Source organism: Nyctereutes procyonoides, unplaced genomic scaffold, assembly GCF_905146905.1.
Source record: "Nyctereutes procyonoides isolate TBG_1078 unplaced genomic scaffold, NYPRO_anot_genome, whole genome shotgun sequence".
NCBI classification, from domain to species: Eukaryota; Metazoa; Chordata; class Mammalia; order Carnivora; family Canidae; genus Nyctereutes; species Nyctereutes procyonoides.
This window is the reverse complement of record NW_026575160.1, coordinates 3,767,110-3,780,018: the sequence shown is the minus strand read 5'-3', so window position 1 is coordinate 3,780,018 and position 12,909 is coordinate 3,767,110. Positions and strand designations below refer to the sequence as shown.

The following is a 12,909-nucleotide window of genomic DNA, read 5'->3' as shown; positions in this document are numbered from 1 at the left end:
GATACTGCACATTAAAAAATATCATTTATAGGGCAGCCCCGATGGCCCAGCAGTTTGGCACCTGCCTTGGCCCAGGGCGCGATCCTGGAGACCCGGGATCGAGTCCCACGTCGGGCTCCCGGCATGGAGCCTGCTTCTCCCTCTGCCTGTGTCTCTGCTTCTCTCCCTCTCTCTGTGTCTGTCTTGAATAAATAAATAAAATCTTTTAAAAAATATATCATTTATACAAATAATGAAATATTAACTGTGAAATTAAACATGTCATATTATTAGTATTGTCCCAAACTTTTTTTTTTTGCCCCAAACTTAGATCCCTATCAGGCAGCTCCTTTAATAATACTAAACACAATCAACTATAAAACTGTTTATAATTTGAAGTAATAGCACATTTTGATTTATGAAAAATATGTAAAAATTAGACATTTTCACTCAGCTTTGGAAACTCAAAGTTAAAATTCACAGTTCTGAGGAGTTGTATTTTTTCATTAAAAGTAATCCTCATGAAAAGAAAGTCTTTCTCAGTCTATCTTTTAGCACTTCTTTTTTTCTTTTGTATTTTGATAAATAACTGAAAGATATATAGCTTATATTTTCACTTGTTTCTTAAATGAAAAAAAAGTAAGAGTTTTCTATCACAAGTATAGCAAAAGTTGGTGTACAGATTTCAGTGAGATCTTGAAGTGAATACTGATAATTTAGAATGTCTTCATTGACCCCCAAAATAGTTTTACTGAACTTCCAAGAAAGATATTATGTCAAAATGGATATCTCCCAGCAATCTCGGTAGGACCTTGCGTTCTGAGGTTGTTGCCTTTTGGATTAATTATTACCCAATATTGAGGCAAGACTCTTCTGTGTTCTCTACCCAATGCCCAGTGAACCATAAGGTTATCCGGGCTGTCTGGTGAGAACATCCGCTAGAGCCAGCACTTCGCAAGCTCTCACATTGCAAGCTGTAATCCTTCTCTGGCCTCTGATGGCTTTCTCATGTGCATGACCTGAAATACTGGACTTGATGGGCACTTTCTGCAGATTTATGCAACTCTTTCTTTATTGGCACTCTGTCCTCAAAATGCTGAATCCCAGCTCTACTTCTTCAATTCAGAAAGTCCCCAAATTCCCGTGTTCCCTCTGTTCTCTGGCCTGGAAACTCTCTCAAAGTAGTAAACTGGGACAATAATAGGGGTTATGTCATTTATATCTCATTTTCTGAGAATCACTGACCTTTGTTGCCTTATGCTCAGTGTCTTGAAAACATTTTTTTTCCAGATAAATATTTTTTCAAGTGAGGGGTAAACTGGCTGTTGTTTTTCTGTCTTGTCAGGAACACATTCATTTTTTAATGGAGTGGAATCATAGCTTAAAGTATAACTGTAACATAACTGTTCTTTAGGTATTCAATTAAAGTTTTTAAAATGCAATGTTTTGCTTTTATTCCTTACTTTTTATGTAAAAATGTAGTAATTACATATCAGTTCAGTGTTTCTGAACAATATATTCACTATCTTTTTTAGCCAATATATTTTCTCCTTTGATATATTTAGTTTCTTTGCTTCTCGTTTATTTGTTTGGAATTCTAGAAACTGTTCATTCTAATCACATTCTTTTTTTGTATAGGCTTCAATAGTAACCACCTAGCGGGTTCTGATAACTTAGAAAAGAAATAGTATAGTCAATATTGACAGTTTTTTAAAAAAGTATGGTCTTATTTCAAGATAGATTTTTGAGATTCATATACAAAAATTACAAATTATATATTGTATTATAGTAACCCTGGGGGTTCTATTCTTGTGTCTGTTGCAATATTAAGTATCTTCAAGCCTCAAGTTTCAGTGTGACAAATCCAGCAGCTCAATGCAATGGGAAGGTGGAGCCCACAGTCACAGGGGGGAATGACACAGCCTCCTAGAAGGTGTGCCAGGAAACCCAATCCACTGCCTTCATATCAGAAGGCACCACGATTTAAGTATTAGATGATTTTGACCTCCTTTTAAAGATGCTTGGGAAGATAAGCAATTTGACTTCAAAATAAGACTTCGGTAGTTCTTCCCAGACACCTGTTAGAGAAAATCCTAAAATTTTACTACTTTGTTATAATATCAGTATCTAGACATTTTCATTTCTAAGTCCTTTGAAAAAATCATAGAAAATATTATCAAAACATTTTGACAATACACAAGGTTTTTTCTTAAGATTTATTTACTTGAGAGAGAGAGAAGGAGAGGGAGAGAGTGCAAGCAGGGAGAGGGACAGAAGGAGAAGGAAAGAGAGTCTTAAGCAGACTCTGTGCTGAGTATGGAGCCCAATGTGAGGCTCGATCTCATAGTTCTGAGATCACAACCAGAGCTGAAACCAAAAGTCAGGCTCTTAACCTACTGCACCACCCAGGCACCCAATATCTAGAGTTTTTTTAAAAAGAAATTGTTTATATAGAAGCATACTATTATTTTACAACATAGTGTATGGAGCTGATATTTCCCTTTGTGAGATATGTTAGGTAGGGAAATAGGAAAAGTAGTTATGTTGATCAGCAAAGTTCTCCCATGGAATAGTGAAGAGGTAATATCCCCATCTGAGAAGAAAAAGGCTTTCTTCTTTATACTGTAAGCAAAGGAAGGAATCCCACAAACTCATTGATTGTTTAAGCACTTTGAAGCAAGCATGTAATTCTAGAGTTCCTATGTAGTTAAAGATGCTTTCTGAGGGTTTTTTTTTTTTCCCATCTACTTAAATGGAAGTTGAACAGAGGTAGAGTTCTTCAGGCATACAGATTTGGACAGTGAATCTTGCACTGGGAAACTTCTATGGAAATAAGGGAAAATGAACTGCTGATTTGAGAGATCGTTTTTATTTTATTTTATTTTATTAAAATATTTTATTTATTTATTCATGAGGGACACAGAAAGAGGCAGAGAGAGAAGCAGGCTCCATGAAGGGAGCCTGATGTGGGACTCGATCCTGGAACTCCGGGATCACACCCTGAGCCAGAGGCAGACGTTCAACTGCTGAGCCACTCGGGCATCCGGAGAGATCATTTTTTTTTTTTAAGTTTCTTTTTTTTTTTTAATTTAATTTTTTTATTTATTTATGATAGTCACAGAGGGAGAGAGAGAGAGGCAGAGACACAGGCAGAGGGAGAAGCAGGCTCCATGCACCGGGAGCCCGACGTGGGATTCGATCCCGGGTCTCCAGGATCGCGCCCTGGGCCAAAGGCAGGCGCCAAACCGCTGCGCCACCCAGGGATCCCTGGAGAGATCATTTTTAAAAAGGAAAAATAATTCCTTGCTTGATAAAGCTTTTTACGGTTATGGCCTTCCTCACGGTGGTTTAGTTTTGTTGTTGTTGTTTTGGTGACAAAGACTTAAAATGCATTCAAAGGCTAATTAAGAATAATTCCATTTTAGCAGTTTAGGACAGCACTATTTTATATGAAAGATTTATCAGCAGTATATGCTATGAAATGGGACTCAACCCAAGGAAAAATAAAATTTTATTTGTTATAAAAAACTAATAAGCTTTAAGTCATTTCACATTGACTTTCACATTTCACATTGTTTAAAACACAGGAGTCAAAGTGTTTATAATGGTCAAAGCCTATACATCCTATTTTATGCTTTTTCTCCCTTTTTGCTCTAGTGTTGCTGACCTATGGACATATTATCAGGGATTAAAGTAGTATGATTTGTAGGGCAGGGAAAGGGTTAATGGACCTTTGATTTTTGCTTCTTTATTTTATAGTAATTCATTAAGGTTAACCCAAGTACCATTTGAAAAAGCAGGATAGACTAAAAATAACAACAATGATATTCTTATCATAACCATTAGTTAGCTTTGTGTCAAGCACTCTTCTCAGTACTTTATTATAGTTGCTGCCAAATCCATATTTTATTTCAGTTGTACCAAACACATAAAAGAGCCCTAGGAATGCCAAATAATTTGCTTATGATTACATGGCTTATAGATTCAATTCATAATTCCAATTCCATATTCTTACAGAGCAGTTAAAATCATGCTATAGTTTTGGGGCACAAATAGTTTCTTTCTTTCATGTGAATTTTCTCCTAAGGAATCAAAATGAAGCAAAAATAGTGAAAACAGCAATTTTCTTTAAAGACAAAATGTTTCCCTTAAGCAACCATTAATCTGCTCAAGCACACCCAGTTGCCTCCACCACCAAGAAAATATTTTTCTGGTACTTTTGCTGCACTATCCCAAAGCAGCCGCTGCTGAATTCTGCATACCCAAATAGTGTTTCACTAAAACATTGTAGCGTCCACTGAGCATGCCCTCTTATATCTGATACCTAGCTCTGTCCCCATATCCCTAAATATTACGATACTTTTTATTCATATTTTTATTACTTTTCTGTACTCATCTACTAAACTATTGCTTTGTTTTAAATCCCTATCAATTCTGGGTGCCATCTGGGCATATGATAGTGAATAGGGAGGTGTTGTAAGTTGGCCATGAGGTCAGGGTTGATTTACAAGGAGGTGTGGAGCTGGGCTATTGGATGTGGACAACAGCTGCAATTGATAGCTTTTGCTTATTGTTTATAACTTTGGACAGATACAATTTTGGTAGGTGTATATATTAGTTAACAGTGAATTGAAATTACCTTGTTATTTCATTAAAAAGCAAAGAGGTAGTGTTTGCATAATATTTTGATCACTATTTTAACCACTTTGTTGTATTGCACTTCTGGTATTCTCATTAGGGTGAAACATAAACAGCATTAGTGTGATACAACAAAGTGGCTAAAATAGTGACCAAAACATTACACAGTCTCTCTGTAGGGGAATCTTTCAGGGGATGTGTATCCAACTTTTTGCTTTCACTGATCCATTTTTAAACTAAAGCACTATTCATCTGACTCTAAAAAGTAGTTATGTTAACCTCAATTTAGATCTCTGTCCTTGTCCTCTTTAAGTTTGTTGTTCATATTTATCCACCATTGTCACATTTTGAGGTCAGGAAGGTGATTTTGTTTGTTTGTTTTTTAAAGATTTTATTTATTTATTCATGAGAGACACAGAGACAGAGAGAGAGGCAGAGACACAGGCAGAGGGATAAACAGGCTCCATTGCAGGGAGCCCGATGTGAGACTTGATCCCGGGTCTCCAGGGTCACTGGGTTGAAGGCAGCAGTGGACGGCTGAGCCACTCAGGCTGCCCAGGAAGGTGATTTTGAATTTCAGAAGCATCATTTATTTCTGTGTGATGATGGATAACTTACTTAATCCTTTGATTCCCGTTTTTTTTTTCATATGTGAAACAGATATAATGATACCTTATGTGGAAGGTTGTAGGGAATATAAAAAGAATTAAAGTATATGAAACACATAACATGAAAGCTATAAAATAGTAGATGCTCAATAAACATTATTATTAAATTTTGATATGTAAGAAAATGCATAATTTTATAATTATAATGAAAACATGTTTTGTTACAATATTTCAAAAGATAGCCTTTGACATGTACATATGAACCTATAGATTTCACCAAATATATAAATATATATTTGTACAATATGTTCCATTTATGTGTTTGCACTCATAAACACATCCTCCTTTAAATATTTTCTGTATTAAATTGATGATATTAAACATAGCTATTGCAATGTGATATTTATTTATTCATAAAAATGTATGTGATTTCTCCATATATGGGAACATAGGTGTTTCAAAAAATTATAAATCAAAACGTAGAGGAGAATTTTTAGAAAGAACACTTTAAGCAATTTAAGTGTCCAATTCATTCTCTAATTGTCCAGCTCTTTTTTTTTTTTTGTCCAGCTCTTATAATCAAATGCCATTAGGAAACCGAAAATGTCCTCTGTGTATTCAACCTTCTTGAAAAATGTCAGTGACAAATGGTGTAATATAAAATAAAATTTGAGGTGGGTTTTCTTGACAGTTTTAAATTCTGATGTTCCTTTTGGTAACTCTCCTAAAGAATTTGCTTGTCTCTGTGTTTCCTTGACAGGCACTATCACAGGCCACCGTCCTTCTGAGGGTTTGCTTCATTATCCTAACATTGACTTCTATTGGATTTCTTCTAGATCAAAGGCAAGAAGTGAAATTCTTTCATTTTTTTGTAGTTTTATAATGTTGTTTTAAAAATATATGTGAAACTTTGATATTCATCATCATTCCTTATTAAAAAATAAAGTTGAACGTATAATTTCACAATATTTTACATTAAACAGAATAGCAGTTTATCTGATTTTTATAATCAAGAGTGCATTTTAAATCTAAGCATATTAAATGCAATCTAGGTTTTTAATATTATTAATGGAAACCTATAAAGGTAATGAGTAATTTGGCAAAACATAGACCACAAGTCTAAGTACTTAACAAAATATGAAACATATTTGAGTACTTTCCTTTGCCACTGAAAACTTCAATATATGCCAGAATGTGTGCTGTGTACTTAAAGAGTATGTTCTTTCCTTCACATAGCTTGCTTATTATTTATTTATTTATTTATTTATTTATTTATTTATTTATTTATTATTTTAAAGATTTTATTTATTTATTAATGAGAGAGAGAGAGAGAGAGAGGCAGAGACACAGGCAGAGGGAGAAGCAGGCTTCATGCAGGGAGCCCAATGTGGGTCTTAATCTCGGGTCTCCAGGATCACGCCCTGGTCTGAAGGCGGCGCTAAACCGCTGAGCCACCCAGGCTGCCCCACACAGCATATTTAAAGAAATTTGTATTAATAACTACCCTAGCCAGAAACTGCATTCACCTACACAATTTGAGACAGAGATTTTTAAAACATCAGAGATGATGAGTGCAATAAATGAGATTAGGAACATGTTTGATGCAGTGAGCGGCAGGCCGGAAGAAGCAGAGGACCAAGTTAGTGACCTAAAAGAAAAAGTAATAGAAAGTAATCAAGCTGAACAAAAGAGAGAAAAAAGAATTATGCAAAAAGAGATTAGATTTAGGGAACTCAGTTATCCCATGAAAAGCAATAACATTAGCATTATAGGAGTCCCAGAAGAAGAGAAAGAAAAGGAGGCAGCAAACTTCTCTAATCTGGGAAAGGAAACAGATATCCAGATACAGGAGACACAGAGAACTTCCAAAAAATCAACAAAAGATCCACACAGAGACATATGATTAAAATGGCAAAACATAGTGATAAAGAAAAAATGTAAAAGCAACAAGAAAAAAAAAAGTTACATACAAGGAAAACTCCACAAGGCTATCAGCAGATTTTTCAGCAGAAGCTTTTCAAGCCAGAAGGAAGTGGCATGATTCAAAGGGCTCAATGGGAAAAATCTGCAATTGAGAATAATCTATCCAGCAAGGCTACCATTCGGAAAAAAAGGAGAAATAGAGTTCCCCAGAAAAACAAAACCTAACGGAGTTCATGTCCACTAAACCAGCCCTGCAAGAAACATTAAAGGTGACTCTTTGAGTGGAAAGGACTCTTTAAAACAACAGTGACAGTATGAAGGTGGGAAACACAGGAGTGGTAAAAATGAATATTTTTGTAGAATATCAGTCAAGGAACTCATACCAAAAAAAAAGAAGGATGTAAAGTATGACACCATATACTTAAAACATGGTGAAGAGAGGAGTAAAGAAATAATGGGTTCAAGCTTAAATGACAGTCAACTTAATACAGATTTCTACTTGCAAAAGGTATTATATACAAGCCAAATGGTAACCATAAATAAAAAAATTACTACTAAATATGCAAAGAATAAAAAGAAAGGAATCCAAATATATCACTAAAGAAAACCAGCAAGCCATTAAACAGATAAGACAAGAAAGGATTGGAGAAAAGCTTCAGAAATAACCACAAAACAGGTAATAAAATGGCAAAAAAATACATATCTATAAGTAATTACTTAAATGTAAATGGACTAAAGAGTCCAATCAAAAGACATAGGGTAACAAAATAGATTAGAAAAAAAAGAGAGACACATCTATATGCTGTATAAAAGAGACTCATTTCAGACTTAAAAACACCTGCAGATTGAAGTGAGGAAATGGAGATACATTTAGCATGCAAATGGATGTCAAAGAAAAGCCTGAGTAGCAATACTCATATCAGAGAAAATAGATTTTAAATGAAAACTTTAACAAGAGACAAAGAAGGGCATTATATAATAACAAAGGGGACAATCCGACAAGATATAACAATTGAAAATATTTATGCACGCAACATGGGAGCAGCCAAATACATAAAACAGTTAATAAAGGAACCAATTGATAATAATACAATTATAGTAGGGGAATTTAATATCCCACTTATATCAATAGATCATCTAAACTGAAAATCAACTGAAACGGGAACACACATTTGAATAGCACACTGAACCAAATGGATTTAACAGATATATTCAGAACATTCCATCCTAAAACAATAGAATACCCATTCTTTTTGAGTGCACATGGAGCATTCTCCAGGATAAGTCACATATTAGACCACCAAACAAGCCACAGTAAATTGAAAAAGATTGAAGTCACACCTTTTCTGACCACAATGCTATGAAACTAAAAGTCAACCACAAGAAAAAATATCTGGAAAGAACACAAATACTTGTGGTTGTGTTGCATGCTACTAAACAATGAATAGATAAACCAGGAAATAAAAGAAGAAATCAAAATTTCACGGAAAGAAATGAAAATGAAAACACAATAGTTCAAAGCCTTTGAGATGCAGCAAAAGCAATCCTAAGAGGGTAATTTGTAGCAATACAGGCTTACCTCAAGAAACAAGAAAAATCTCAACTAACTGATTTAACCTTGCACCTAAAGGAGCTATAAAAGTAACAATAGGTCAAACCTAAACCTACCAGAAGAAAGGAAATAATAAATATGAGAGCTGAGATAAATGATCTAGAAACTTAAAAAACAATAGAACAGATCAATGAAACCAGGAGCTAGTTCTTGGAAAAATCAATAAAATTGATAAAACTGTAGCCATGTTTATCAAGAAAAAAAGAGAAAGGATTCAAGTAAATAAAATTACAAATAAGAGAGGAAAAATAACAACCAACACAACAGAAGTGTAATTACAAAAGAACATTATGAAAAACTATATGCCAAAAAACGGCCAACCTCAAAGAAATTGATAAATTCCTACAAACATATAACCTACCAAAACTGAAACAAAAACTAAAAAATAATTTAACAGACTGATAATCAGAAAAGAAATTGAATCAATAATCAAAAAACTCCCACCAAACAGAATTCCAGGACTAAATAAATGGCTTCTGACAATTCTTCCATTAAGGAGGAGTTAATATCTATTCTCAAACTATTCCAGAAGATAGAGGAGGAAGGACAACTTCCCAACTTTTGCTATGAGGCCAGCATTACCCTGATGCCAAAACCAGATAAAGACCTCACCCCAAAAAAAGAAGTACAGTCCAAGATCTCTGATGAACATAGATTCAAAAATCCTCAACAAAATACTGGAAACTAAATCCAATACTATATTAAAAAGATTGCTCACCAAGATGATGTGGGGTTTATTCCTGGGTTGCCAGGGCAGCTCAATATTCACAAATTGATCAAAATGACATACCATATAAGTAAAAGAAAGAAAGAAAGGATAAGAACTACATGATCACTTCAATAAATGCAAAAAAAAGTACTTGACAAAGTACATCTATTCAAGATAAAAACCCTCAATGTAGGAACAGAGGGAACACACTTCCACATCATTAAGACCATAGGCAAAAGACTCACAGTTAATGTAATCCTCAATGGGGCAAACCTGAAAGCTTTTCATGTAAAGTCAGAAACAAAACAAGGATTTCCACTCTCAGCACTTTTATTCAATCTAGTACTGGAAGTCCTAGCCATACGAATGTGACATCAAAAAGAAATAAAAGAAAAAAAATTAATAAAAGACATCCAAATTGGTAAGCAAGAAACAAAACCTTCACTATTTGCAGATGATGTAATATTATTCATCGAAAACCCTAGACCCGCCAAAAAAAACCTTCTAGAACTCAAAGAAATTCAGTAAACTCGCAAGATATAAAATCAGTATACAGAAATCTGTTGCATTTCTATACACTAATAATGAAACAGGAGAAAGAGAAATTAAGAAAACATTTCCATTTAAAATTGGATCAAAAATAATAAAGTACCCAGGAATAAATCTAACCAAAAGAGGTGAAATACCTGTACTCTGAAAACTGTAAAACACTGATAAAAGAAATTAAAGATGATACAAAGAATTGGAAACATATTCTATACTCATGGATTGGAAAAAACAAATATTGTTAAAATGTCTACCCAAAGCAATCTACACATTCACTGCAACCCCTGTCAAAATACCAACATTTATATATGTAAGAGATATATAAAACTGGAACAAAAAATCCTAAAATTTGTATGGAGCCACAAAAAAACTCAAATAGCCAAAGCAATCTTGAAAAGCAAAGCTCAGGGCATCACAATCTGGACTTCAAGTTATATTACAAAGTTTTAGTGATAAAAATAATATGGTACTGGCACAAAAATGGACACATAGATCAATAGAACAGAATAGAAAACCCAGAAATAAGTCCACAATTATATCGTCAATTAATCTTCAACAAAGCATGAAAAAATATCCAATGGGGACTGAAAATTGTCTCTTCAATAGATGGTGTTGGAAAAACTGGTCAGCCATATCCAAAAAATGAAACTGGACTGCTTTTCTTACACCATACACCAAAAACGAATTCAAAATGGATTAAAAATCTCATTGTGAGACCTGAAATCATAAAAATTCTGGAAGAGAACACAGGCAGTAACTTCTCTGACATTGGCCATAGCAACTTTTTTCCAGTTAGGTCCCTTGAAGCAAGGGAAATAATAGCAAAATTAAACTGTTAGGACTTCATCAAAATAAAAAGCTTATCAAAAAGGAAATAATCAACAAAACTGAAAGTCAGCTTATTGAATGGGAGGCTATATCTGCAAATAACATAGCCAATAAAAGGTTAGTATCCAGAATACATAAAGAACTTATACAGTTCAACACCCAAAAACCAAATAATCCAATTAAAAAATGGGCAGAAGACATGAACAGATATTTTTCCAAAGAAGACATTCACATGGCCAACAGACACATGAAAATGTGGTTATCATCACCTATCATCTGGGAAATGCAAATCAGAACTACAATGAAATATCACGTCATCCCTATTGGAATGGCTAAAACCAACAACACAAGAAACAACAGGCGTTGGTGAGGATGTGAAGAAAAAGGAACCTTCCTGTGCTGTTGATGGGAATACAAACTGGTGCTGCCACTGTGGAAAACAGTAATCGCACTTCTAGGTATTTAACCAAAGAATACAAAAACACTAATTCAGAGGGATACATTCACCCTTTTGTTTACAGCAGCATTATTTACAACAGCCAAGATATGGAAGCAGCCCAAGACGTGTCCATTGATTGATTAATGGATATATGGAAGAGTGATATATATATATATTTCCACCATAAAAGAGAATGAAATCTTGCCATTTGCAATAACACGGATGGAGCTAGAGAATATAATGCTAAGTGAAATAAGTCAAAGACAAATATCATATGATTTCACTCATATGTGGAAGAAACAAAATAAATGAGCAAAGGGAAAACAAGAGAGAGGAAGAGAGAAAAAAACAAGAAAGATTCTTACCTATAGAGAACTAACAGATGGTTACCAGAAGGGAGGGGTGAATGCTGGGATGATGAAATAGGTGATGGAAATTAAGGAGCTTCCTTGTAATGAACAGTGGGGTATGTATGGAATTGTCAAATCACTATATTGTACCCCTGAAACTAATATATCACTATATGTTAACTAACTGGAATTAAAAACTTAAGGGGTGCCTGGGTAGCTCAGTTGGTTAAGTGTCTGCCTTCAGCTCAGGTCATGATCCTAAGTCCTGGGATCCAGTCCTGCATCAGGCTTCCCAATCAGCAGGAGGCTGCTTTTCCCTCTCCCTCTCCCTCTTCTCCTTCCCACTGTGGTCTCTCTCTTCTTCAAATAAATAAATAAAATCTTAAAAAATAATAAAAACTTAAATGAGTAAAAGATCTCTGTAAAACACTATCAAAGTATTGAAATATGAAAAATAAGGAACTAAATAAATGGAGAGATAACTATAGTCATAGATTGGAATGCTTGGCATTATAAAGATTATAAATTCTCACCAAAGTATTTACATATTTAATACATTTGGAATTGAAATTGTAAAAGGTTTTTTCCTCGAATTTGTCAGGGTCTTTCTAAGATCTATGTAAATGGAAATACAAAGGACCTACAATAGCCAACACTGTCTTCAGGTTAAAAAAAATGGCAGTAGTTGCTCTACTTGCTGTCAAGATTAATTATAAAGCTACAGTAATTAGACATGTTTTATTGGCACAAAGATTAGAACAGAGAACCTAGAAACAGATCCACGAATATATATATATATATATATATATATATATATATATATATATATACTTGATTTGTGACAAAAGTGTCCCTGCAGAGCTGTGGAAAAAGGCTGTCTTTTCAATAAATGGTCTTGGAAACACTGGATTTCCACATAGGAATAAGAAAAATAAACTTGATAAATATCTCACACCATAAAAAGTTAATTCTGGGGTCAGGGACTTACAGATTTAAAAATGAATGGAAAACTAACATAGATTCCAGCAAATAGCATAGTAACATATCTCTATAACCTTGATGTAGGTAAAAATATTAAATGGCACAAAAAAATCCCTAATCATAAAGGTAAATTGATTAATCAGACTATAATAACATTAAGAAAATAAATTCTTCTATAATTAACTCTCATTAAGAAATAAAACCTTGAAATAGGAAATGCTTTTTGCAAATTTTGTAAGTAGTAAATACCTTTTATCCTAAATGACTAAAAGTGTTGACAATATTGATGAAATGCT

The 12,909-nt window shown here is 34.1% G+C and overlaps 1 protein-coding gene across 2 annotated transcripts in view; it reads left to right on the top strand.

The window, feature by feature from the left end:
• Positions 1 to 12,909, top strand: part of AGMO (alkylglycerol monooxygenase) — a 340,224-nt gene that overhangs the window by 178,840 nt on the left and 148,475 nt on the right. For both annotated transcript variants that reach the window (XM_055314479.1, XM_055314478.1), the window contains one exon: positions 5,986 to 6,068. In XM_055314479.1, the coding sequence (XP_055170454.1) occupies positions 5,986 to 6,068 (83 nt within the window). The remainder of the gene's footprint in view (positions 1 to 5,985; positions 6,069 to 12,909) is intronic.